This window comes from Podarcis raffonei, chromosome 5, assembly GCF_027172205.1.
Source record: "Podarcis raffonei isolate rPodRaf1 chromosome 5, rPodRaf1.pri, whole genome shotgun sequence".
NCBI classification, from domain to species: Eukaryota; Metazoa; Chordata; class Lepidosauria; order Squamata; family Lacertidae; genus Podarcis; species Podarcis raffonei.
In genome coordinates, this window is record NC_070606.1 from 97,130,163 (window position 1) to 97,156,269 (window position 26,107).

Sequence of the window (26,107 nt, forward strand, 5' to 3'; positions counted from 1 at the left end):
CCAGTAGTGTGTGTGTGTGTGTGTGTGTGTGTGTGTGTGTGTGTGTGTGTGTCTTTCAGTGTCACATCATCAGCAAGAAAAGGCACGCCCAGAGTGCAAAGAGGGGTAGTGAGGAGGGGTGATGCGAGACACCCAGGCCAGGTGATCCAAAACCTTCAGTCCGGACCTGCTCAGGGCAGTCGGGGTGCCTGTCATATGGCTTGATGCAGCCTGCATAGGCCAGGACATGGGCGATGTAGTTCTGCTCCTGGATGCCGTGGAAGAGATGGGCCATGGGTCCCTGTGCCATGATGGCCACGTCCTCTCCGCCATGCGTCTCCATTTCCAGGGGCACAGCTGCCTGCTGCCGGTAGTCCTTGTCCTCTGGATGGGCGAGAGGCAGGAGGTCAGTCTAGACTTTTGGACAGTGGCTCGGTGGCACTGCGTGAGCCCATGGCACCCAGGGGGCACTGAGATGGGGCTTATCGGGAGTGGGGCATGGAGGGTGAAGGAGCCCACCGCAGTACCCCCATGCGCCAAAGGAGAAACAAGCTCCCTTGGCCGCAACACCTCGCGGGGTCAGGGCTGATGGAGCTCATTCATCTGAGCACCTGACGTGCCCATGCCCCAGCCCCGAAGGCCAGTCCGGCTGCAGTTTCCCTCGATGAGGGAGCTATAGTGGGGGTGTCTGGTTACACCCCCTTGGCAAATGCACACGGGGCAACAGCCCTCCAGCACCCCCCCGGTATGCCACTGTAGTGGCACCCAAATTTCTGTGGGCCACCAGCCCCTGGGTTGCATAAGCTCATCCCCAGTGCCCCCTACCCTATCAAAAGCATTCTTTGCACGACCTGCTAAGGAAAATAACAGCGCAAATGGAATTCAAAACAGTAAGCGTTGATGGCTGCTCTAGGGGCAGGGATGGTTGCTTGCACAAACTCAGGCTGTGGGTCAGTCCTCACAGTGAAGGGCTCCTAGGCCCAGGATGTGAGGGAAGGTGCAATAGAATGATCCATGTTTGAATCCACACTCAGCCAATGCAAGAAATGGTGTTGGCAAATGCGGATATAACACTGGTCCTGCTAGCTAGGGATGATGGGCATTGTAGTCCAAAAACAGCTGGAGACCCAAGTTTGGGAAACCCAGGACCAGCTTCTGCAAACCAGCCTGACCAGGCTAGCTAAATGCAGAGCCATTAAGGAAAAACGGCGAGCCAGGTACTGAGGCATAACAAACTTTCCTTCCCCCCTGGTTCTGTCACAGAAAAATGTGTCCTTTTTGAAATCTAAAGGAGTTTCTAGGAAGAAAAAAAGGACGTGAGCAGAACTTCATGGGTGGAAGAGGCTGCACCGAGAGACCGGGAGCCATGACTGACTGCTGCTTTGGACCCAAGCTTGCTGAAGCTATGAGAGGGGCATTGAGAGACACCCTTGTGGTATAATGTTCCACACCCCTTCTAGGTGTATATAGGTGTAAAATAAACCATATATCTTAAAACAATACAGTCTCTGACGTGCCTGAATTCCCAATGGAAACACGACTACAGGTAGACAACTGGAATCCCCTGGAATCTTGTGCACTGCTCAACAGAGACTGGGGTGGCGTGCAACCTCTGTAACACTGGTGTATGAAGTGGGATCCATGTTTTCTCTGTGTATACTGGCGGGCGGAATCTGCTCTCACCTGCATTTTCAACTTGCTACCAAACCCTTTTCTTGTCTTCCCAATCGAGAAAGAGTCCCAGCTTCTCCTATTCTGCACCTGTTCTCACTTCTCCCCCCTCCTTTGTCGCATCTCCCCTCGCACACAGACCACTCCCATGTGAACCAGTTGCATCTTCCCCATCCCACATGTCTTAACTTCTAGGAACCTTTTTCAGCTTCTGCCCTGCTATGACACTACCACCCTTCCTATCCTTGCACACCCGCCTTGCACACCCCTGCTTTCATCGGCACCCCCTCTTTTTGCAGCCCCCCAGTCCATAAGCGGAGGTGGTTCTGCTGAGCTCCGCATCCAAAAGTTCTGCATACCGATAGCATCGGAGCTGACATCTGGGCGGCTGCCATTCCTGAGCTTGTACCCAGGTCCGTTCCCATAGAGGATACTGGTGAATGCCCGCTTGTCTTTCGCTTGCTTGGGTGCCAGGCCTGTGGAGAAACACAGATGATGCTCAATGCTGGATCTGACCTGACCAGAGTCAGACACACTTACAGCAGAGTGGAATCAATGGAAGGAGGGTCTCAGGCTGGCCGGATAAATAAATGTGCATTTATTTCAGCCCCCACCCCAAACCAGGTGCCCTCCAGATGTTTTGAACTACAATTACCAACAGCTGTATGATGCTGGGTTAATGGGAGTTGTAATCTAAAAGACCTGGAGAGCACCTGATTTATCTGTTTGTCCCTCACCATTTTTTTTTAAATATGCAAATATCCTGGTTTAGCTAATCTTAGTCAACTCTCCTTTCCTCAGAAGGAGAGGCTTCCAGATCTGAGGAAAAGGTAAAGGGATCCCTGACCATTAGGTCCAGTTGCGGATGACTCTGGGGTTGTGAACCAGAGCAGTGCACGGAAACGCCGTTTACCTTCCCGCCGGAGTGGTATCTATTAATCTACTTGCACTTTTTGGCATGCTTTCGAACTGCTAGGTTGGCAGGAGCAGGGACCGAGCAATGGGAGCTCACCCCGTCGCAGGGATTCGAACCGCATTAAACAGCCATGGTGGCTTCCCCCATGGAATTCTGGGACCTGTAGTTCATTAAGGGTGCTAAGAGTTGTTAGGATACCCCTACTCCCCCCTCATAGAGCTACAATCCCCCAAGTTCCTTGTGAAGAGGGGCTTATTGTTTTCTCCTGCTCTAGGGAAGGGAGATTCTGATTAAACACTAAGAAGAATTTTTTAACGCTAAAAGCCATTTAACTATGGAACAGATTGGCATGGGAGATGGTGGACTCTCCTTCCTCGGAGGTTGGATGGCCATCTGTCATGGAAACTTTAGTTGACATTCCTGCATTGCAGGGGGTAGGGCTAGATGACCGTTGGGGACCCCTACACTTCTATGATTCTACGATTCTCAAACTACCCTGGGAATTGTGCTAGGGGGGCCTTTCACCTCCTTCCTTATGTTTTTATCTGTGTGCTAAAATCCAGTCCCTTACACAAGCCATTAGCTGAAAAGGTTTAACAGAAACTGGGTCCTTCTGGGATTTTTCCCCCCTCCTGGAAAATCATATTGGCTAGAAATTTGCTTTCAAGTTTCAAAAAGGGCAGTTCTGTTTCTCAGAAGCTATGTGATTGCTAGGGCATTTCACACCCATGAGAATTCTTGCATTGCAGGGGGTTGGACTAGATGACCCTGGGGTACCTTCCAACTCTACGATTCTATTAATAATAATTTATTATTTATACCCCGCCCATCTGGCTGGGTTTCCCCAGCCACTCTGGGTGGCTTCCAACCGAATATTAAAAACACAATAAAACATCAAACATTAAAAACTTCCCTAAACAGGGCCACCTTCAGTTGTCTTTTAAAAGTAAAATAGTTGTTTATTGCCTTGACATCTGCTAAGAGGGCGTTCCACAGCGTGGGCGCCACTACCGAGAAGGCCCTTTGCCTGGTTCCCTGTAACCTCACTTCTCGCAGTGAGGGAACCGCCAGAAGGTCCTCGGAGCTGGACATCAGTGTCCAGGCAGAACAATGCAGGTGGAGATGCTCCTTCAGGTATACAGGACCGAGGCCGTTAAGGGCTTTAAAGGTCAGCACCAACACTTTGAATTGTGCTCAGAAATGTACTGGGAGCCAATGAAGATCTTTCAGGTCTTATATGGTCTCGGCAGCCACTCCCAGTCACTAGTCTAGCTGCCACATTCTGAATTAGTTGCAGCTTCCAGGTCACCTTCAAAGGTAGCCCGATGTAGAGCGCATGGCAGTAGTCCAAGCGGGAGATAACCAGAACATGCACCACTCTGGCAAGACAGTCTGCGGGCAGGGAGGGTCTCATCCTGCATACCAGATGGGGTTGGTAGACAGCTGCCCTGGACACAGAATTGACCTGCACCTCCATGGACAGTCCAAAATGACTCCCAGGCTGCGCACCTGGTCCTTCGGGGGTACAGTTACCCCATTCAGGATCACACACCAGCCCGCCCCCTGTCGCCCAAGAACAATACTTCTGTCTTGTCAGGATTCAGCCTCAATCCGTTGAATTCTATGAATTCTCAGCCTGGTGGCTCAGAGTATTTTGAGACTAAGACTTCCAGAAGAGGTGGGAAAACTTCTCTCTATTGCCCCTTGCCTCTGAGATAGGGAGCAAAGTCTCGCTCTTCCAAGAGCCTGGAAACCTATTCTCACCAAAGATGTTGTTGCCCCGTGGTGTGTTGCCGCCTAAGGTGAAGACGTGCGAGTGGTCAGCTGTGACCACCATGAGAGTCTCTGAGGCGTCGGTCAGCTCCACGGCTCTCTCCACAGCCCGGTCCATCATCACAGTCTCACTCAGGGCCAGCTTGGCTCTGCCCTTGTGATGCCCATGGTCAATCCTGCCTCGTAAAGGAGAAAAAGGCAACATATCAAGACCTTTTTCTCCCCGCAAGAGACACCAACCACACTGTTTCAGGCTCATGCTCGAACATTCCCCCAAACATGAAAAGTAGGGTGTCAGGGAGAAAGGTTCTAGCCCAGGTGTCGCCAAGCCAGGGCTCATGGGCACCCTGGCACCCGTCAAGGCTTCCAGTGCTGCCCCACCCAGAGCAGGTGACCCGGTCTCTGAGCGTTCATTTTCAAAAAGTCATCCTCTAGCCCTCCCAGAAAGAAAGTTATGAGGTAAAATGTGCAGGTAACCTATGAAGTGGAATGAGAACGGTGTGGTATATTTTTCCTGGTACCAAACAATGTTCCCTGTTGCTATTAGGCAGCAGTAGCAGCAGGGTGTGAACTCCATATGTCAGGACCAGCAGGAAATATCTGACATCCCATAGTAAGCATAAGGTGGTCAGGCTGGTTGTCTCTCTAGTTTTGTGTTGTGCCACATGTTCTGTTCTGTATGGCTGCCATCTTGTGTTCTGACACATGTTCTGTATAGCAGCCATCTTGTGCTATGCCACCTGCTCTGTATGGCGGCCATCTTGTGCTATGCCACATGTTCTGTATGGCGGCCATCTTGTGCTATGCCACCTGCTGCGTATGGCGGCCATCTTGTGTTCTACCACATGCTCTGCATGGCGGCCATCTTGTGTTCTGCCCTGCCTCACGGCTGCCACTTTATACTATTCCACAGGACCTCCATGGCAGCCATTTTGTGACTGCCTGCCCGAGCACTCTCTCAAAATTCGAAGAAAGTGCCCACAGATTGGCAGCTCCTGTCTCTAGCATACCCTGCCTGAAGTGCTCATTTTCTAAGCGGAGGGAACCATTTTGTTTGTTCGGAGGACCACTCAGTCACGTCAGCCTCAAGCTGCAAGCCAGAGCTGCGCAGGTTCGCTGCCCTAGCCAACACGAGGCCTGCCAGTCCCTCCTCGGTTCAGATGGGAGCCAGTGCAGGTTTCCTCACAGAGCACAGTGGTCGCCATATCATCCCCGGGGTTCTCTGCTGCCCCTTTCAAGATGGGAGAAGCAGAGACAGAGGATACTCATCTTCCACAAAGAGGAAGAAGCCGTTGGGGTTCCTGCGCAGGATCCGTATGGCCTTCTCCGTCATCTCCACAATGGAGGGGTCCGTGTTGTTGTCGCGATCCAGCTCGTATGCCATGTCGTGTGGCTCAAAGAGGCCTAGCAGATTGGATCAGAGAAAGTGAGTGTTGCCGTGGCAGGAGCCTGACCGAGACGAGGGAACATTACGTTTTCATTATCATTGGCTATTCAGATTGGTGCGTGGGCCCAGTTGGCATTTGCTCCTGGCGGGGCCTTTTCGGTGGTGGCTCCCCGTTTGTGCAATTCCTTCCCTGGGTGAAGAGAAACTGTCTCTCTCATGATCGAGTCTTGGGAGGAATCTGAAAACATTCCTGTTTACCCAGGCGTTTTGATGGGTGAAAGACAATGTTCCTGGAAACCCTCAAATCATGGGCTAGGAGAAGGTGATTGTTGCTCACCGTTTTAAGAATACACACACACACACGGTGCATTTGTCACCCTGGGCCATAGGTGCCAACTCCCTGGGGCCCTGGTTGCCTGAGCACCCACAAAATTCCCCATGAAAGGGCCAAACACCCACAAAACCCACAAAACACCCATAGTCGTATGACCAAGCTAGCACTCCTTTCCTGGGCTCCTTCACCCTGGTATTTTCAGATGGAGAGTAGTATGCAAATTTAATAAATTTAAACTAAATGCAGATTATTAATATTTTTAATAATAATACTGTTGCTATTATTTTACATTAGGGATGGGGCAGCCCCTTTGATATGGTCCATGGCTTCTCCTCACCCCTGGCTACTACTGCCCATGAATTAGGTTGGAAAAATTGCTCTGCGGTTTTTTGTTCTTTTTTGAGAGTGGGCGTTAATGGGGATGGCGGCTGCAGAGAGAAATTTATTAGGCAGAGTAACAAGTGCAGAGAGAGAGAGATGATTCCCTGCCTTGAGGAAATTTCAGTTTAATGTTGATTGAGTGGGAAATTAATGAAAGGACACCTTTGGGAAGCCTGCAGGCAGGACCTGAGCACAAACAGCAGTTCTCTCCACCCTTGCGATTCCCAGCTACTGACATTTAGGCAGATTCTGCCTCCAACAGTGGGCTTGGACATTTCCCTTGTGGCTAGTAGCCATTGATAGCCTTACCCTGCATGAATCTGACTAATCCGCTTTTGAAACCATCTGAGTTAGCGGCCATCACCGCATCTTGTGGCAGGGAGTTCCATAGTTCAACTATGGGCTCAATCAAGATTCGGCTTGTCCCACCATTTCCCCCCAGGGAAACCTGCTGTTTACCGCTGAATCGTAGCAAATGCCAATTGGGTTTTCTCCAGATTGGTGTTTGTTTTGATTTAGTGCTCTCAGCACAAGACAAGTGGGAGAGTGGACAAGCCCTATTGAGGCATCTGATCATAGCCTGCATTTTAATCAAGGCTTATATTTTGATCAGATTCCTGTATTCTAAAAATGAGCTTAAATTCACAAATGTTTCTTTCGAGGCAGGAAACCAGCAGGCAAGGTCTTTGTCAGAGGCCCCTTTGGTTTATTGCGGTCATAAAACAGGCTGGGACCAAAAGGTCACACTGACCATACAAATTATAGAATACAATCAAGGTTGCAAAAACACAATTAAATAGTAATAATTATTGTGCCTCCCATTAAACTTGAGCCACATCTTCCTAAGGTTAAAAGGGCAAGAGCTAATACAAACAGCAGCTGGCTAGGGAAGAGGCTTCTCTCTGAAGCTGCTTTGAAGCTTCAGAGAATTTAGAGAACTTAGAGAACCTAGCTTTTACTAAGTTCCTTTTTACTTAGACAAGATCTTTGCTTCTAAAAATCTATATATGTTATGTATGAAATATTGGCTTAAATGTAATTATGCAAAGGATTTAGAAAGTAAGAAATCATAGAATCATAGAAGAGTTGGAATAGACCACGAGGGCCATTGAGTCCAGACCCCTGCCAAGCAGGAAAAACACCATCAGAGCACTCCTGACATATGGTTGTCAAGCCTTTGCTTAATGACCTCCAAAGAAGGAGATCTTTCATTGATAATGTGTGGGAAGGTGAACAAAAAGATCTGTTCAGATAAAATTAGCCACCATCTGTTTTGGAGTGAATAGGGCAATAGGGCAAAAAGTGAAATGTTAGTTAAGGCGCCTAGTCTAGGGCAAAAGGTTATCTGGTAATTAAGGTGCCTGGTCGAGGTAAATGTAAGATATATGACTACTTATTTGCCAATTATAAATAGAAGGAAATACAGCTCTTTGTCTCCCATAAAAGGTAATAGGAAATGGGTGTATCTTTTATGATTGGTTCTAGCAAACAGCCAATAGGAATTTCAACCAGGCTGATTGGACAGAGGCAGTCAAAGGAGGAGCAAGGGGGCTGGGCTGAGGGAATATAAGTGCTGGCCATAATGGCAGGAGGCCAGGACAGAGCTTGGTAACCATATACCACTGTGCCTCTCATTTATTTGTCCGACAAATAAATTATTATTTTAATTTCTCTATTGCTGCGTTGAATATTTCATTCCAGCTAAGCGTTAACCACAAGCAGGGTGCTACACTATGGGTTGTGAACTGAGGTCCAGCTCCGAGGGCCTTCTGGCGATTCACTCGCTGCGAGAGGTGAGGTTACATGGAACCAGGCCTTCTCGGTGGTGGTGCCCGCCCTGTAGAACGCCCTCCTATCAGATGTTAAGGAGATAAAGAACTATACAGAAGGCAGCCCTGTATAGGGAAGTTTTTAATGTTTAATGTTTTGTTATGCTTTTATATGTGCTGGAAGCTGCTCAGAGTGGCTGGGGCAACCCAGTCAGATGGGCGGGATACAAGTTGTTCTTGTTGTTGTTGTTATTATTATTATTATTATTATTATTATTTCCAACATTCAGCTTCATTGTCCAAGAGTCCCCATATTATGGGAAAGGGATAAAAGCTCCCCCCCTCACTTTCTCCATACCATGCAAAGTTTTATCTATCATTTCTCCTATGACTCACCTTTTCCTTCCTACAAATAACTTTGGGGGTGTGAAACCCTAAAGTAATAATAAGGATGATATTATCATTTACAGTAATACCTCTATGAACATCCGCCTTGTCTAGTGTCCATTCTGGCGAACGTCCATGGCAAACCCGGAAGTACCGGAACGAGTTACTTCTGGGTTTGCCGCTCACGCATGCGCATAAGCACTAAATCATGCTTTGTGCATGCACAGAAGCGCAAAACACTCTGCGCACTTGCGCAGGTGCCGCGCTTTGCCCTGCATCCATTTCGGCTAGCCGCCGGGACTCTGGAATGGATCCCGGTCGCAAAACAAGGTACGACTGTATACCCTGCCCATCTGGCTGAGATTCCCCAGCCACTCTGAGCGGCTTCCAACACATATAAAAACATAATAAAACATCAAATATTAAAAACATTTGAAAAGTAATGTTCCTAAGGGGCAAGCGGGCATAAAATGCTGAATAAAGGCAGAGTACACTCAATTAGGACTCAGCTATGCAGTTGCAAATATAACGTTTTAAGTGCATTTCATGTGCATTACACAAATGTGACACTAGATGGCAATGGTGAGCTAATGGCGACGTCAATATATTTTTCAAAACGTTTTTTTAAAAAAGCATTTTCGCAGTGTTTTTTTATATGTGTCTAGATTCCAACTTCGTGGCTCATCTTGTCTGCTGTTTATCTGTATCCAAACACAATCTCTCCCTGCACAGTTCACATTCCCTTGCAGGGTGTCAGGAATCAGGAAAAGTTTGCCCCCTTCCTCTGACCAGTAGGAGAGAAACAGGAAACCCCCATAGTACTCTTACCCATAAGATGGTTGGTAGTGTTTTCATTGACGGAGGCCAGGCCTGTTTTGTTCCAGACATACTGAGCTCCCTAGAAACAAATATGGGGTTCATAAACGCCAGGAATCAACAGCATATTCATCACACCAGCCTTCTTGCACCAGGTGCCCTCTTAATGTCTTGAACTACAACTCCCACTGATACGAGCTGCAGTCCAGAACATCTAGAGAGCAGGGGAGGCTGCATTAAACAGGTACAATAAATGGATATATTTCCATTGTTGTTATGATTACCATTTAAAGCATGTTTGCCCTATTCTTCAGCCCAACAAAGGCTCCCAGAGTGGCTTACAAAGATCAGCAATAAGACAGATTCTGCCTTCAGGCTTAAAATCTAAAAGGAACAGCACAAAAGGAAAACGAGATTGGGAGGGAGGAAGAAGAAAGCAGGAAGTAGTTCTTGGTTACAGGCTTGAAATGGAAAGAGTTCGAGGAGAGGAGGAGTGAATGTTTTCTCTAAGCCACAACCAGGGTTTTCTCCCCCTGCCCCCCACTCCATCCCGCTGGACTCCCAGCCCTTCCCCAATTCCCATTACCATCCTGTTGCTCAACCACATTTCAATGAGGTTCAGGCCATCCTTCCTGGTCCCATTCTGTTTCGGATGCTCTGGGTCGCTCATGTTCCTCGGCATCATGAATTTCCGCCCTCCTCCGAGAATCACCTGCCAATGTGAAGAAGGCAATGTCACTGTTCATCGCCACCTCACCAGAGTTATTTTTCTTTTTAAGAAAATTCATTTTTATTAAATTTTCCATTCTAACAATCCAATCCAATCACATTAGCTATTCCAAATTATACATATACATATCAAATAATCCAAATATTCTGCCAAATTATAATTTTTTTAAGGGGACTTCCCATGCTTCAAGTTCGAAGGGTTTTGACCATCTCATACCTCTACTGCATTTCATACTCACAGAGTTATTTTTCTTCAGAATTTTCATCCCGCATTGCAGGGGGTTGGAGAAGGGCCTTCTCGGTAGTGGCGCCCGCCCTGTGGAACGCCCTCCCATCAGATGTCAAAGAGATAAAAAACTACCTGACATTTAGAAGGCAGTCCTGTTCAGGGATGTTTTTAATGTGTGACATTTTGATGTACCGGTATTTTAAATCTTTGTTGGAAGCTGCCCAGAGTGACTGGGGAAACACAGCCAGATGGGCGGGGTACAAATAAATTATTATTTGTTATGTACTGAGTTGAATAGGATCCAAAATGCAGCAGTCTGATTGGTCCTAGAACAATAGGATCCAGAATGCAGCAGTCTGATTGGTCCACAGGAGCACCCAATCCAGCTCCAGGTGGAAGTGAATCCTCAGCCTGATTGGCCTACAGGAGAATCCCGGAATTAGCCAATCACGTGGGGCCCATTGTGTAAATAATGTATACAAAGCAGACATTCTGGGGGAACTTCTATTCCTCCTCACCGCTATGAGATGAATAAAGAGCATGAAATCCACTCTCGACTCCGAGTATATTTCATCATCTTTAGTATTATGACATGAACCCTTAGGGTCCCTTCCAGCTCTACAATTCTATGATTCCATCCTTCCTCCGGCTAGGCCCCTGAATGGGTCTCCCCGGCCTGCCTGGAGCAGCCACTCACGTTGATGTCTGTGTTGTGCACCAGCTGGTAGGCGATGTCCTTGCAGCCTTGGCTGGCGGCCTCCTTCGACATGTTGACGTCGCCGTACCACTCGCGGCTGGCCGAGTGGGCATAGGCGGCAGCCGGAGAGGCATGCTGCACACGGGTGGTGGTCACGATCCCCACAGACTTCCCTGTGAGGAGGAGAGGGCATGTGGGAGGCAGGCTTGGAAAGAGGGGAATCGGAATGGGGCTCCCCCTCCACCCTCCCCACCATTCCCACTGCTGCCGGTTGGGGCGCCCTCTCTTGTGCTTCACCCCACCTCAACAGCAGAGCCGTCTCCCTCGGGAGGTGGTGACTCTCCTTCCTTGGAGGCTGATCAGCAGAGGTCGGATGGCCATCTCTCATGGATGCTGTAGCTGAGATTCCTGCATTGCAGGACTACGGGTCCCTTCCAACTCTACAATTTTACACTTCTAAACTGCCATTTTGGAAAGAGCGATGTATCCATTGGCATGCCGGCATGCATTGGGTCAGTGTCATGAGCCGGTTCACGGGTGATCGAAGGCCCGGCTGGGGACGTCGGGACCGGGGCAAGATGGCAGGGTGGGAGCAGGAACGGGAAGCCAGGAGTCAGGAAGCCAAGAGTCGAAGAGTCAGAGAGCCAGGAGTCAAGAAGCCAAGGGTCCGAGGGTCAGGAAGCAAGGGGTCAAGGAGCCAAACGCAGCAAGGCAGGAAACGTGTTGCTGTGGCAAAGAGCCGAAGGGAAATGCTGACCTTATATCCCTTCCCAGCTCTTGCCACCAGGTGCTGTGAGTTACCAATCGGCCTCACCTGTGCGGCCGCACCTTGCCTCTCCAGAACAAACTTAGGAAGGCCCCAGTCCTGCAAAGCCCTACTGGTCACAGGGTCTGGCTCCTGCACGCACTCCTGACAGTCAGACACCGAGGAGAGATAACCTTTGAGGGGTTTAAAGCGGCAGGGAGTAGACCTGCCGTGTGACCCAACATGCCTTCTTGTCATCTGTCTCCTTCATAAGAGGGTCATTGGGAAAGGCATGGAAATGGGAAAGCTAAATAAGCAGCGAGTTGGACCAGCATTCCAGCAGGGAGGAGTTTATGCCTGCTTTCCAATAATATACACGCTTTTCTGCGTGAAGAGCTACATTGCAAAATTCAGAGAAATGCAGGTTTTAGAGGGCAGTTGCTTTTCGGTTCCTGTAGGAAATCAAATCAATTTTCTCTCCCCCATGTTTTATGGTGTTTTGAATATTCTGTTGGGAGCCACCCAGAGTGGCTTTTATTTTACCCCAGATGGGCAGGGAATATTAATATTAATATTAATAATAATAATAATAATAATAATAATAATAATAACTACTGCTACATGGAGAAGGAGCTTCCAGCCCTGGAGAAAGGCTGATCTTTGTCAATGCCCCACCATCCGACCCACAATGTCTCCCTCTTTCCCTCAGCTCCTACCTGACAATGTTGCCCGATGCAGCACAGAGTGGACTTCGTTGCCAAAGGTGGTGTTGCATTGGCCCAGGGTGGCACGAGCACTCAGGCCCAGGGTTTTAGCATTGGCCTTCACCCCGCACAGGTAGGCAGTGGCGGTTCCAGCGCTGTCAGGCACCTGCCGGTCCACATTGTACGTCTGCAGATAGAAATGGAGAGATGCTGCGATTCAGGGAGGCCTGGCACAAGATTGGCAGGCGGCTGTGCAGCAAGTGGCCAGGAGCTCATCCTGAGAAATGTTACAGGAAAGGGATGCTTAGCAGCCGTCCAGGAGGATATGACTTTGTTAAGGATGCTGGGAATTGCAGCTCAATTAGGCCAGCACCTTTAACAAACTACAATTCCCAGGATGCTCCATGACTGTTCATTGGATCATAGAATCATAGAGTTGGAAGGGACCTCGAGGGTCATCTAGTCCCACCCCCTGCAATGCAGGAATCTCAACTAGATTAGACATGACAGATGCCCATCCAACCTCTGCTTTAAAAGTGCCAAGGAAGGGAAAAGCTCTTGTGGGAGTCTCTTCCAATGTTTAACAGTTATTACTGTCAGAAGGTTCTTCCTGATGTTTAGGCGGAATCTCCTCTCTTATAACTTGAAGCCATGGATTCGAGTCCTACCTTTTGGAGCAGGAGAAAACAAGCTCCTTCCCTCTTTCATGTGACAGCTCTTTAGATATTTGAAGATGACTATCATATCTCCTCTCAGTCTCCTCTTTTCCAAGCTAAACATACCCAGCTGCTTCAACCGTTCCTCATCAGGCTTGGTTTCCTGACCATCTTGGTCACCCTCCTCTGCCCGCCTTCCAGCTTGTCAACATCCTCTTTAAATTGTGGAGCCCAGAACTGGACACAGGACTCCAGGTGTGGTCAGGGTGTGGCCACACTCCAGGTGGACTCTCCTTCCTTGGAGGCTTTTAAGCAGAGGCTGGATGGCCATCTGCCAGGGACGCTTGAGCTGAGATTCCTGCATTGCAGAGGGCTGGGCTAGATGACCCATGGGGTCCCTTCCAACTCGGCAGCCCTACGATTCTGTGAGCTAAGGCTGCAATTCCTAGGCACACTTACCTGGGAGAAAATCCCAGGTAAAGGCTTGATGGGAAGGAGGCCTTGGAAAATAGGCAGACTGGGCCCTCCTAGGGAACTGGCTGAGGGCGAACACAGCAGCGTGCAACGGCACTCTCTCCCTGGGCACCGGCTCCCACCTTGGACAAGGCGACGTAGGGAAATCTCTCCATCGCCAGCACGCTCTCTTCCCCGGAGCCTCCTGCCAGCTGGCCCTTGTAGATTCGGGCGGCTGTGATGGTGGGCACCCCCATGCCTGAAAGGGCAGAAGGAGGGTCATTAGAAGAGTTGGCAAGGGGCTGAACAAAGGGGTGGGGCAGGTTCAGCGCCTGCCTTTGGAGAGATCAACAGGAGGCACATTCTTCCACAGGGCCTAAAAAGGTAAAGGTAAAGGTACCCCTTCCCGCACGGGCCAGTCTTGACAGACTCTAGGGTTGTGCGCTCATCTCACTCTATAGGCCGGGAGCCAGCGCTGTCCGCAGACACTTCCGGGTCACGTGGCCAGCGTGACAAAGCTGCATCTGGCGAGCCAGCGCAGCACACGGAACGCCGTTTACCTTCCCGCTGGTAAGCGGTCCCTATTTATCTACTTGCACCCGGGGGTGCTTTCGAACTGCTAGGTTGGCAGGCGCTGGGACCAAGCAGCGGGAGTGCACCCCGCCGCGGGGATTCGAACCGCTGACCTGATGATCGGCAAGTCCTTCCTACTATTTTGGTACCCGTTTAAGCAGTCGTGGTTTCTCCCAGAGGATCCTGGGAGCTATAGTTTGCTAAGGGCGCAAAAATGGTACTACGGTGCTTTAAATGTATGGAGCGAATGTGGCCTTTGTCCTTGCCGGAAAGAAAGGGACATATTTCATCTTTCCCCCTGTTACAGAAGCACATGCAAGTGTTAAATAACTCTGAAGAGAAAGAAGCACATCATTAACTTTCACCCTCCTTAATGACACTAGCCTCCGCCAGTTAATCAACTGCAACTTAAGTTGATTAATCTACTAATCAAAGCTTGCAGCCCTGATGGTATAAATAAACACTATTGCATGAAGCAAGACCATGGTCTTGTTTAGCTGGTCCATTATTTACTATCTCCTTCGGAAGGTGGGGGACTTCCTTGGAGGTTTTTAAGCAGAGGTTGGATGGCCATCTGCCAGGGATGCTTTAGCTGAGATTTCTGCATTGCAGGGGGGTTGGACTAGATGACCCTCGGGGTCCCTTCCAACTCTACAGTTCTATGATTTTTGTGACTTTGATGTGGTTTGTAGCAGTGAGTGCCAAGCATAAAAATGAATTGGTTTTAGCAGAACCAGGCACTGTGTTAAATGCAAGGGTAAATGGATTGAGAGCCAGATTCAGTTTCTTATTTCTTTTTAAATAAAAGCATTGCCACTAAAAGGCTGAGCTAAGGATCAGCAATTCCCTTCTCCAGATCTCACCTGTGCTATGAACCCGCTAGGTGACTTTAGGCAAGACACCCTCAATCGCAGAAATGTGGGAGTCAATGTGATAATCCTGGCCCACATTACAGGGTTGGTGTTAAGGCTTAAAAGAATACATGTGAAATCCTTGAAGCACTTTGTGAAATACTAAGGGTCACATCGGCAGCTGTGACATATAAACCTACAGATTGAATACATTGACAGATAGCTCACAGGGCAGTAAACGTAAGTGTGAAGAGACTCCTGGCTGCAAGGATGTCGTAAGAGTCAAGATGTCTGGCAAGACGTGTGTAGGAATTTGCTGACACTGACAGATGACTCTAGGGCCTTGCTCCTCCTCCTCAAAGCCCGTGTCTGTGATATTACTTTTTCTCTTCTGATAACACTGCTGCTTAGGTACCTTTTCCTTATTGCAGGGGTTAATTTCTACTGTACGTGCAGAGCTAAGACAAGGAAACACCTCTATAATAAGCCCGTGCAACTAATAGGGCCGTGGATTCCACTTTTGTGGTTTTCCAGCAAGTAAAAACTGCCTTAGAACATCGCGGCTGGTGCATTTAATTGAAGAAAATCCACTACGTGTCTTTTTGTTGCTGAGAGTTTTGTCAAACCACTGGACATTAAAATCTGTACTTTATTTTTTTATTTTTTTAAACAGCTCAATAAATGTCTCATTCTCCACCCACCAACCCCCACGTGGGTAGAGGGGAATACCCTTCAACATCTCTCTGATGAAAATAGGGATGTCCTGTATAATAATAATAATAATAATAATAATAATAATAATAATAATAAATAAATAATAATAATAATATTTATGCCCCCCCATCTGACTGTGTTGCCCCAGCCACTCTGGGCGACTTCTAACATATATAAAAACCTTATAAAACATTACACATTAAAAAGCTCCCTAAACAGGGCTGCCTTCATATGTCTTCTAAAGGTTGCATAGTTACTTATCTCCTTGGCTCAGGGGTTGCATAACTCCGATAAGAAAAGGGACGTCCTAAGGGAAAGCGGGACATTCCGGGATCAAAAGAGAAACCAGGAGGGCTTCTGTAAATCCAGGACTGTCCCTGGAAAAGAGGTTCTGGAGGGGCCAGCCTCTTGGGATGCTCCTGTGATGGCCTCAGATAACCTGGAGGCATGCAGAAGAAGTTGGGGGTTACATGCTTCCCTACAAGAAATGTGCAGGAATCAGTGCCCTCTGCACAGCCTTTCGCTTCTGCACGGAAGCGCTTGGGCCACTGGGAGCTTTGGGTCTCCGCAGCGCTTGGCTCTCCTCGCCTCCCTCCTCCGATCCAGGAGTCTCCCCCATCCTGCCACCTAAGATAAGCTGCCAGAGGGCGGAACGACCTGGCAGTCAATGGCCTGCAGTGACCCAGAGAGCCTCCCACCTGCGAGGGATGATGATGAGTGGGTTTTGGCGAGGTCTGCGGCTGCTCCTCCGCCTGCCAAAATCCACTTTGCGCAAACTCTGGGTTGAGTTATGCAGAGACAGCTCTCTGACGGCGCCAGAGGCAGCGGCCAAAGGGTGTAAATCAGCTTCATGAAGGGGAGCTGGAGAGCGGCAGGAGGGAGGCTGGGCCTCACCTTAGAGAGGAGGAAAAGTGGGCTGGACCCCTGCCAGGCGGACCTTCGCTGGCGGTGCTGAGCCAGAGGGAGCAGAGACCGGGGAAACGCTCCCTTTGGAACTCAAGCACTGGGCCAGGGTCTGGAATCACAGGGACACAAGAGGCTGCCTTATACCAAGTCAGACCCTCGCTCCATCTAGCTCAGTATTGTCTGCACTGGCTGGCAGCAGCTCTCCAAGGAGCTCTCCAGGGAGTCTCTCCGAACTCCACCTGGAGATGCCACCTGGGCATTTTCTGCATGCAAAGGCAAATGCTCTCTGGCTGAGCAAAAGGTTTGGTGTGCCTTTTTGACTCAAAGCGGGGTCCAACTTTGTCCAAACAGAGATGGACACTTGCTCCTTGAACTCAGGGAGCATTGCACAAAGTTTGGTTACAAAAGCTAAAGAAGTGTCCAGGTGCACAGCAAACGGACAAACAACTTTGAAGAATATATAGTAGAATTTTGTGTGTGTGTGTGTGTGTGTGTGTGTGTGAGAGAGAGAGAGAGAGAGAGAGAGAGAGAGAGAGAGAGAGAAATTGGGGTGGCAGCAGACCTTCCAAGTGTCCCTATTTTCCAGGGACAGTCCCAGATTTACAGAAGCTGTCCTGGTTTCTGATTTGATCCTAGAGTGTCCTGCTTTTCCCTATTGTCATCAGAGAAATATTGGAGGATATTTGACCCCCAAACCATCTGAAGGCAGTCCTGTTTAGGGAAGCTTTTTTTTTTTAGTGTTTAATGTTCTGTTATGTTCTTATATATGTTGGAAGCTGCCCAGAATGGCTGGAGCAACCCAGTCAGATGGGAGGGGTATAAATAGTAAAATTATTATTAATGGAATAGGACATCCCTATTTTCTTCAGAGAAATGTTGGAGGGTTTCTGGTCGGCAGATGCAAACTAGAATGTGGCTCCTGCAAACTTAACAGTTGTGTGAAAGGGGGGGTTTTTAGCAGCTGTTGTAACTTGTCCTGCAAAGTTGCACCTTTTGAAATGCCTCCTTCTACACAACGAAAGGGCCAGAGCCCTCTCTGCACCTTGCTATCAAAGAAAGGAATAGTTACAGGTAGGTAGCTGTGTTGGTCTGCCATAGTTGAAACAAAACAAAATAAAATAAATTCCTTCCAGTAGCACCTTAGAGACCAACTAAGTTTGTTATTGGAATGAGCTTTCGTATGCATGCACACTTCTTCAGATACACAGAACTGTACATGCACACGAAAGCTCATACCTGAAGAATATGTGTATCTGAAGAAGTGTAATAATAATAATAATAATAATTTATTATTCATACTCCACCCATCTGGCTGGGTTTCCCCAGCCACTCTGAGCGGCTTCCAACAAAACACTAAAATACAATAACCTATTAAACATTAAAAGCTTCCCTAAACAGGGCTGCCTTCAGATGTCTTCTAAAAGTTTGTTAGTTATTTTTCTCTTTGATATCTGGTGGGAGGGTGTTCCCAGGGCAGGTGCCACCACCGAGAAGGCCCTCTGCCTGGTTCCCTGTAACCTCACTTCTCGCAGCAAGGGAACCGCCAGAAGGCCCTCGGTGGATGGAGGGTGGAGACGCTCCTTCAGGTATACTGGACTGAGGCCGTTTAGGGCTTTAAAGGTCAGCACCAACACTTTGAAGTGTATCTGAAGAAGTGTGCATGCACACGAAAGCTCCTACCAATAACAAACTTAGTTGGCTACTGGAAGAAATTTTTACATTTTGTTTTAAAGAAAGGAATGTGTGGGTGGGATTTGCAGAGCAATCCTGGGTAGGTCTATTCAAAAGCAAGTCCCAGAGACGGCAGTGGGACTGGCCTAAGATGGACAAAAAAAGGATGTGCACGTTTCCTAGTGAGGTCTGCTTTAATTGGGTCAGGATGGTTAGAGTGGTCTGCTGCTACCCAAGTTAGCATGGCTGGTTCTGGTGGCAATGTGTAGATATGGACTGGGAAAAGATCCAAAATTCAAATGTTTGCATTTGGCCTTATTATTACATTTCTCTCCCACCTCTGAGGAGCTCAGTGTGGCATTCACACTTCTCCCCCTTTTATCCTCCCAGCAACCTTGTGAGGTAGGCTCAGGGGAGAGGCAGTGATTCAGCAAAGATCACTCAGGGAGTTTCATGGCCGAATGGGGATTGGAACCCTGGTCTCCTGGGTCTTAGTCCAGAATTCTAACTGTACTAGCTTTCGCTTCACAGATTTGAAGACCCACCCACTGTTGGGATACTGCCAGGGAGACAAAGTCCATCTGAGCCCAAGCCGGCTGCCGGACGATCCATCGATCTCCCGTAGACACACAGTATCAGCATTTTAGCGACACGAAGCCTCAAGAATAGATTGCCACATTCTTAGGCTGGTGCACACTCTGTCAGCAGAATTCACACAGCAAAAGATGCACAGCAGGAGAGCATATTTACAGCTTATTCAGCGTTGGTCAGAACAAAGAAACCATGACCGCCTGCTCCGGTATGTTCAGGCAAGAAGAAACGAAAGCAACTGACAACATAAACATCCTGTGAACAGGAAATACGCAGACTCTGTGACTCACAAAGCCTGCTCCCTTTTAAGGTGGAACGGAAATATCCTAACACCCACGCCCCATAGTTGTGTGCACCTATAAATCTGCCCCAAGACCCACTCTGGGTGCGCAGGCTTGTACTCCCATGTGCAAACTCACCGTCTCCTAGGAAGAGAATGACGTTCTTTGCTCGGTGGTTCATGGGTTTCAGCTTGAGTGCTGATTCCAGGGTCTGCTTGGCTTTCATGTTCCAATATTCTGGGTCCTTTTCCTCTTCTAGAAGAACCAGGGGAGAAGAAAGTGACTGCTCTGTATGCCTTTGTGTTTTGGATTGGCTGGTCTGAGTGAAAACTCAGCTTCTGCCTAACACAGGGGTGAAGCACGTTGTGGATCTCCAGATATTCTTAGACTCCAGCTGCCGCCACCCCTGGCCATTGCCATTCTGGCTTAGTTAGATCCCCTCACACCTGGGCACAGGTTCCTCAGGCCTGGCCTAAGGCATTCAACTGTGGAATCTGAAGGAGTGTCTCCACCCCAATCGTTCAGCCCGGACACTGAGGTCCAGCGCCGAGGGCCTTCTGGCGGTTCCCTCATTGCGAGAAGCAAGGTTACAGGGAACCAGGCAGAGGGCCTTCTTGGTAGTGGCGCCCGCCCTGTGGATTGCCCTCCCACCAGATGTGAAGGAAATAAGCAGCTATCTTATCTTTAAAAGACATCTGAAGGCAGCCCTGTTTAGGGAAGTTTATAATATTTAATGCTGTATTGTTTTTAACACTTGATTGGGAGCCGCCCAGAGTGGCTGGGGAAACTCAGCCAGATGGGCGGGATCTAAATAAATTACTACTACTACTATTATTATTATTAATTGTTATTATTATTATTATGAAATTTTGAAGCTGAAAGTGGAGTAGGGAACCAATCAAGTGGACTTAAAGTAGCGCAAGGGCTCTTAGGGAAGTCTTTTTCAGAAATGTCTCTATACCTCTTGAGCTCCTGCCCACATGTTTTTGCTCCCCAAATCCCACACTTCAACTCAACCATCCATGAGCCTTATCTCCTTGGCACCTTGACACCAAGGATATGCCTCTCCCCCAGCACCGGATTTAGGGTGGCGAGGGCAATTCCACCACCAGGGTGTGAAGCCCAGGAGGCACAAAACCAAGAAGATCCATAATTGAGAAGATTCCTTTGAGGGCACCAAATTTTGGCCTGGACCTGGGCGTCACATTACAAAAGATTGCAAAAGTCTGCGCTGCTCTCCCCCTTTGAAGCTTGGAGCTGTGTATACATTTGGGAAGAAGCAGCTCATTTGCCAAGGACATGATAAGCCCCCTGAGGCAATTTCCCCAAAGGAAATGGCCTCTTCAAAGACCAGAGCACCCCAATTGACATTCCTCACTCAGTCTTGGGCAGCCACTAACTGGGACAGCTGTGAGCTAGCGGTGGCTAGAGTATGATAGCGACTTTCCACAGATGTTGGCAGTCTATCACCAGATGCCAGGAACTCAGAAGGAAGGAAGGCTACCACCATCTTTGTGGCCTGATGTTCTTGTGAAGCCTTAGGAAATGGGATTCTAAAATTGCCCCATCAGCCTTTGCTTCCTGTGTTTGGAGGGAGGGGGCTTGGGAATTGCCCAGGGAATTCTTATCAGCAAGGCTGCATGGAATCAACAGATCCAGTTGGGACCTGACCTCACAAAGAGCAAAGGTCACAGGCATCAACCGCCTGGTTCCTAGCAAAACAGACCCTGCCCATTCACAACCCTTGCATGCTCATTAATCACCCATTGATCAGGGGTTCGCCTTGTAACTGACTGAGCCTCTTCGCTTAGGAGAGCTGTGCGATAGGCAAAGGAATCAAATAGGCAGAGCATCCTCATTTGTTGTTTATAAAAAGTGCCTGATATGCACAGACTCATTCATCCAGGGGAGGGGAGTGTGGGCATAACTTATTTATTTTTTATGACAATTTCTGTCCCATTCTCCCTCACCGAAGGACAGATAGCAGCCTAAAATGCAATAAAACCATGTTGAATACCCAATAATTAAAACGACAGTTATTAAAACTTCATCATCCATAAAGAACGTTTGGGGGCGGGGAAAGAGAGAATCATATTCCTTTCCTTTCTTTTCCTACACACACACACACACACACACACACCCCAGACTTCAGATCCCACACTATGATCCCTCATGAAGTCCTGCTTCTCTGCCTACCTTCCTGGTGCAGCTGGCATGGAACACTGAGCCAAACTATGGTGGAGCAGGAGACTCTTGAGAGTCCCATGGACTGCAAGAAGATCAAACCTCTCCATTCTGAAGGAAATCAGCCCTGAGTGCTCACTGGAAGGACAGATCCTGAAGCTGAGGCTCCAATACTTTGCCCACCTCATGAGAAGAGAAGACTCCCTGGAAAAGACCCTGATGTTGGGAAAGATGGAGGGCACAAGGAGAAGGGGACGGCAGAGAACGAGATGGTTGGACAGTGTTCTCGAAGCTACGAACATGAGTTTGACCAAACTGCGGGAGGCAGTGGAAGACAGGAGTGCCTGGCGTGTTCTGATCCAGGGGGTCACAAAGAGTCGGACACGACTAAATAACAACAAATGGGGGAGCATGAATGAGCAAGGGAAGCTCTGCTTGCCCACAATCCCTTTTCTATGCAGCCAGGTGCCCCCCCCCAATTCCAGTTCTTTGCCTATGACCTCCCACCTACCAACTTTGGGCTGGTCTTGTTTGTGCCAACGTCCCCAGAACCTGAAGCAGATCAGTGTGCATAAGGACATAAGGAATCCACTCATCGCACATCCATGACATTTTGCTTCCCCCAAACTGAGCCCCGGTCAAAGCGCAGGAGGCTCAACCAGGGTTATCCTCTCAGACTGCTGGTCCCCTCACCACACACTTCCTTTCTTGAGGGTCAGCTGCACCGCCATTCTTTGCAACTTTGCATTGTGTTGGAAGCAGCTGACTGATTTCCTGCACAGTCTCGTTTGGCCCAGTTTGTTCCACAACCCTCTTGTGGATATTTGCATCTCAGCGGAGGTGCAGGGAGAGTGACAACGGTAGCCTCTGTTCTCAGCTGCAGCAGCAATGCCTTGCAAAACTTGCCCAACATCCTCTTTAAGCAAGACCAGACAGGACCATAAGATACCAACTGGAAGGAAGTGGGCAATTTGTTTCCAGGACACGCTCTGTGCATTGATGCAACTTCTCTGAGAAAGAAACAGCACAAATTCTGCAAAAGTAAAACCCGGAGTGGGGAGAACCTTGTGAGTTCACCTGCTGATCTCAGCCCATTTTATGATTATTATGATTATATGGGCTGGGTTTTACATTCTTGCTTTATGATTTGGACTAACACAACTTTCCTCTGTTTTGAAGAATGCTCAGAATACTTGCCTGCCCTCACCCTCCCTGCTTAGCAAAGGCTGGCAACAGAGCAAAGCAGGACACAGACTTTCTGCAAACTAAGAAACCGTGTCGATCAAGTCGTACCTCTGAATTTGGACCTGTGCTCCTGTTCTTCTCGTAAGCAACATCCCTACCTTTCCTTAAGAATGCTAGATGGCCTTGCAGCTGGATCCGGCCAAAGGCCCATCCCATAAGGTATCCTGCTCTTGCAGTGGCTGACCTGCCCTAACAGCTACCTGGGGAGCAGGACCCAAATCCTTCCAAGCGTACAAACGGCAAAGCAGTAATAAGCACTATTAAAAACAACATCAAGTCCTCAGACATTCAAATGCAACAGGACAAACTGTATAAAACCAGCAGAAGCTGGGACCCCTTAAGTTTGCTTTCTTTTTTAAGAGAAGTCAGTTCCTGGGGAAGCACTCTGCACAAACCCAGAGGTGTAATTTCATTGGGTTGGGATTGAAAGCAGAAGCTGGTTCCTTTGCTCGGGGAGTTGGAAGTCGGGATCCCTAAAAGCAGGCATGCAGCTCCCCAGAACATGGCACACTCCCCTCTGTCCTAGCCAGAGCATCACCGCTGGGCAGAAAACAAAGCCAGCTTGAATACTTATATTACAGAACAGCCTTGGTTGGACTTTGAATGTCTACAGAAGACTCTCTGCTACCGTCAGAACAAGCACCCACTGACTTAGATGAAGTTTATCTCCAAGTGAAGCAGAGGAGGGCCGTAACACATGCAGAGTGTCTGCCTTGCATGTAGAAGGTCGCAGGTTCAATCCCTGGCTTCTCCAGTTAGGGTCAGAAAAGACTCCCTGGCTGAAATCCTGGCAAGCTGCTGCCAGTCAGTGCCAACAACACTGATCTAGAAGGACCTACAGGTCTGAAATTGTATAAGGCAGCTTCCTATATTCTCTCTCTCTCTCTCTCTCTCTCTCTCTCTCTCTCTCTCCGAAAACAACAACACTCTTTTCCAGAAACTTGGGCTGGTGGCTGATTTGGGTCCAGAAGACCTTCTCCCAAGCTGTGAAACAACAGATAGCTTTGTTTCTCACCTAAGGATGTGGCAGAGAGGCAGGCACAGAAGCAAAAGAGAGCCTGGATCCTCAGGGCAGCCAGGGGCTTCATCCTGCAGCCAAGCCAAGGATGGACAGAGTCCCTGATGAAAGACCGCAGCTTCTGAGGCTCTGGGGTTTTTATGCTCCTCCTCTCACCTTTGGACCCAGGGGGGCACGGGGCCAAAAGGCTGGGAGGGGTGGGAAAGGAAATGATGATGACGTCCCATCCCCTGTCCCGAGAGAAGTACCGGTAACTGCCTACAACACAGTTTCATCACAGCCTTTCAAGTCTGCAGTGGGGAGAGCATTTTTCTGCTGAATTGGCCAGCCTATCTGTAGGCTCCAAGGCTCCTCCCTGACACCTCTTCTGAACACCAGCTCCGGAAGGAAATCAAAGGCCATGGCCCTGCTGAGGAGACCATGCAGTCACTTGCAGGTTTCTGCAAAGAGATAGGGAGTCTTCCTCCTGTGGCCCCGGCCAGTGGAGAGTCAGGCAGTTAGGGTCCTCTAAGACACAAAGGCTGCCCCGGAGGTCACTGCAAAGCTCTTGCCTGCCTCCTTAGCTGCTTCCGCTGAACTGAGTGGCAAGGACACTTTGGGAAGTCAACACGCATGGAAAAACCGAGTCCTGCTTCCTTCCATAGAACTGGGCAGATCTGGTCTGGGCTGCTGACGACTGGAAATTGCCCAGGATGCACGTTCCCTTCCTGCCCAATGTTGCATTTACTCGCTTAAAACCAGAAGGGCAATGCAAAACGGTGTCTGAGCATGTCAAACAATGGAATTTGAAAAACACATACAAATACATTGGAGTTTACAAGTCAAGGTGAATCCAAACAAGACCAAAGTACAGGGCGGAATGTAGCTCTGCCTGCCAGAGTGTACCAGCCGCCCCCCAGATGGTGCCTGCTAGATGCTTCAGACTTCGATTCCCACCAGCACCATCTAGTAGAGCTATGCTGGCCGGAGCTCATGGGAGTTGTAGTTGACAGCAGCTGTTGGGGGACAGCAGCCGCCTTGGAAAGTAGCTGGTCCAGGGCTTGAGAGGCTGACATTTGGAGGGCACCAGCTTGGCAGATTTACTCTAACAGAAATGTAAAGCAAAGCCTCCTCCACCATCTCAACCTACCTGCTGGCCTCCCATCCAGATGTAATGGACTACAACTCCCATCAGCCATTCCAGCTGGGACCGATGGGAATTGTAGTCCAAAACATCTGGAGGCAGCCAGTTTGGGGGAGGTCTGGAAACCAAGAACAGTTGAGGGGGTTAAAGGGGCTGTAAGATGCATCACACCACAGGCAGCCAATGTGGTGCCCGGCAGTTGTTTTGGACTACAACTCCCATCCCTGACAATTGGCTTGGGTTGATGGGAGCTGTAGTTCACATGGTGCATAGTTAGACTGCAGAACTCCCACAGGAAGCCGTGCTGGACTGGCTTTAAGAAATGATGAGGCAAATTCTTTATTTATTTATTTTTATTTAATTTTATTAAATGTTACAAAAATATGAAAAGAAAAAATAGAAACAATACATAACCAAACATTAAAACCTTCATCTACACTATTTTCCAGAATGCAGACTAGAAAAGAAGAAAGATAAAAGATAAAAGAAAGAAACAAGAAAAATAATGAAGAAAAAAAATACTTTTCATAATCAATTATTCCAAATTCGTACTTCAAACATAACGATATATAAATCCTAGTTAAAATATTATAAAAGACTTCCACCGCATTCACCACACGTCTCTTCCTTTCCTTAAATTCTTTCATAGTCCGACTAATCTTTGTATTCTCTATATTCTTCACAAGGTTAGTCTAAGCACAACCAAATTTTCTTGTTTGATCCGTTTGTGTAAATATTCATTTAAGCATTCCCATTTTTTCTGTACCATAATTTTAGATTTATGCCTTATTACATCTGTCAATTTTGCTGACTCCAGATACTCACATAGTTTACCGTATTTTTTGCTCTATAAGACTCACTTTTCCCTCCTAAAAAGTAAGGGGAAATGTGTGTGCGTCTTATGGAGCGAATGCAGGCTGCGCAGCTATCCCAGAAGCCAGAAGAGCAAGAGGAATCGCTCCTTTCACTGCGTAGCGATCCCTCTTGCTGTTGTGGCTTCTGAGATTCAGAATATTTTTTTTTCTTGTTTTCCTCCTCTAAAAACTAGGCGCGTCTTGTGGTTTGGTGCATCTTATAGAGCGAAAAATACGGTACTTAACCATTCCCTTTTTGTTGGGATGTTATTTCCTTTCCAAACCGCAGGAGGGGAGAGAGAACTCCTGTGCTTATATTCTGCTCTCTGGTTTCTCGCAGACATCTGGTTGGCCACTGCGAGAACAGGATGCTGGACTAGGTGGGGTATTGGCCTGATCCAACAGGCTCACAATTATCTGGATGGGACTTTCCTTGGGTTATACTTTGAGGAAGGAAGCAAGAAGCAATG

The 26,107-nt window shown here is 48.4% G+C and overlaps 1 protein-coding gene across 2 annotated transcripts; it reads right to left on the reverse strand.

Annotated features, from left to right (window-relative positions):
- Positions 1–9: 9 nt before the first annotated feature.
- LOC128414890 (alkaline phosphatase-like) lies at positions 10–24,183 on the reverse strand. 2 transcript variants are annotated; one of them, XM_053390828.1, is made up of 11 exons: positions 23,658–24,173; positions 19,352–19,468; positions 13,770–13,885; positions 12,530–12,704; positions 11,069–11,241; positions 10,000–10,125; positions 9,426–9,495; positions 5,609–5,743; positions 4,331–4,522; positions 2,010–2,126; positions 11–363 (listed from the first exon to the last, which is right to left on the reverse strand). In XM_053390828.1, exons 1-11 carry the CDS (start codon positions 23,728–23,730, stop codon positions 62–64), a joined length of 1,596 nt encoding a protein of 531 aa, XP_053246803.1. In that variant the 5' UTR covers positions 23,731–24,173; the 3' UTR covers positions 11–61. The 2 variants fall into 2 exon arrangements, with proteins under 2 accessions (XP_053246804.1, XP_053246803.1); XM_053390829.1 differs by lacking the exon at positions 19,352–19,468 and having other exon boundaries at positions 10–363; positions 23,658–24,183.
- Positions 24,184–26,107: the final 1,924 nt, after the last annotated feature.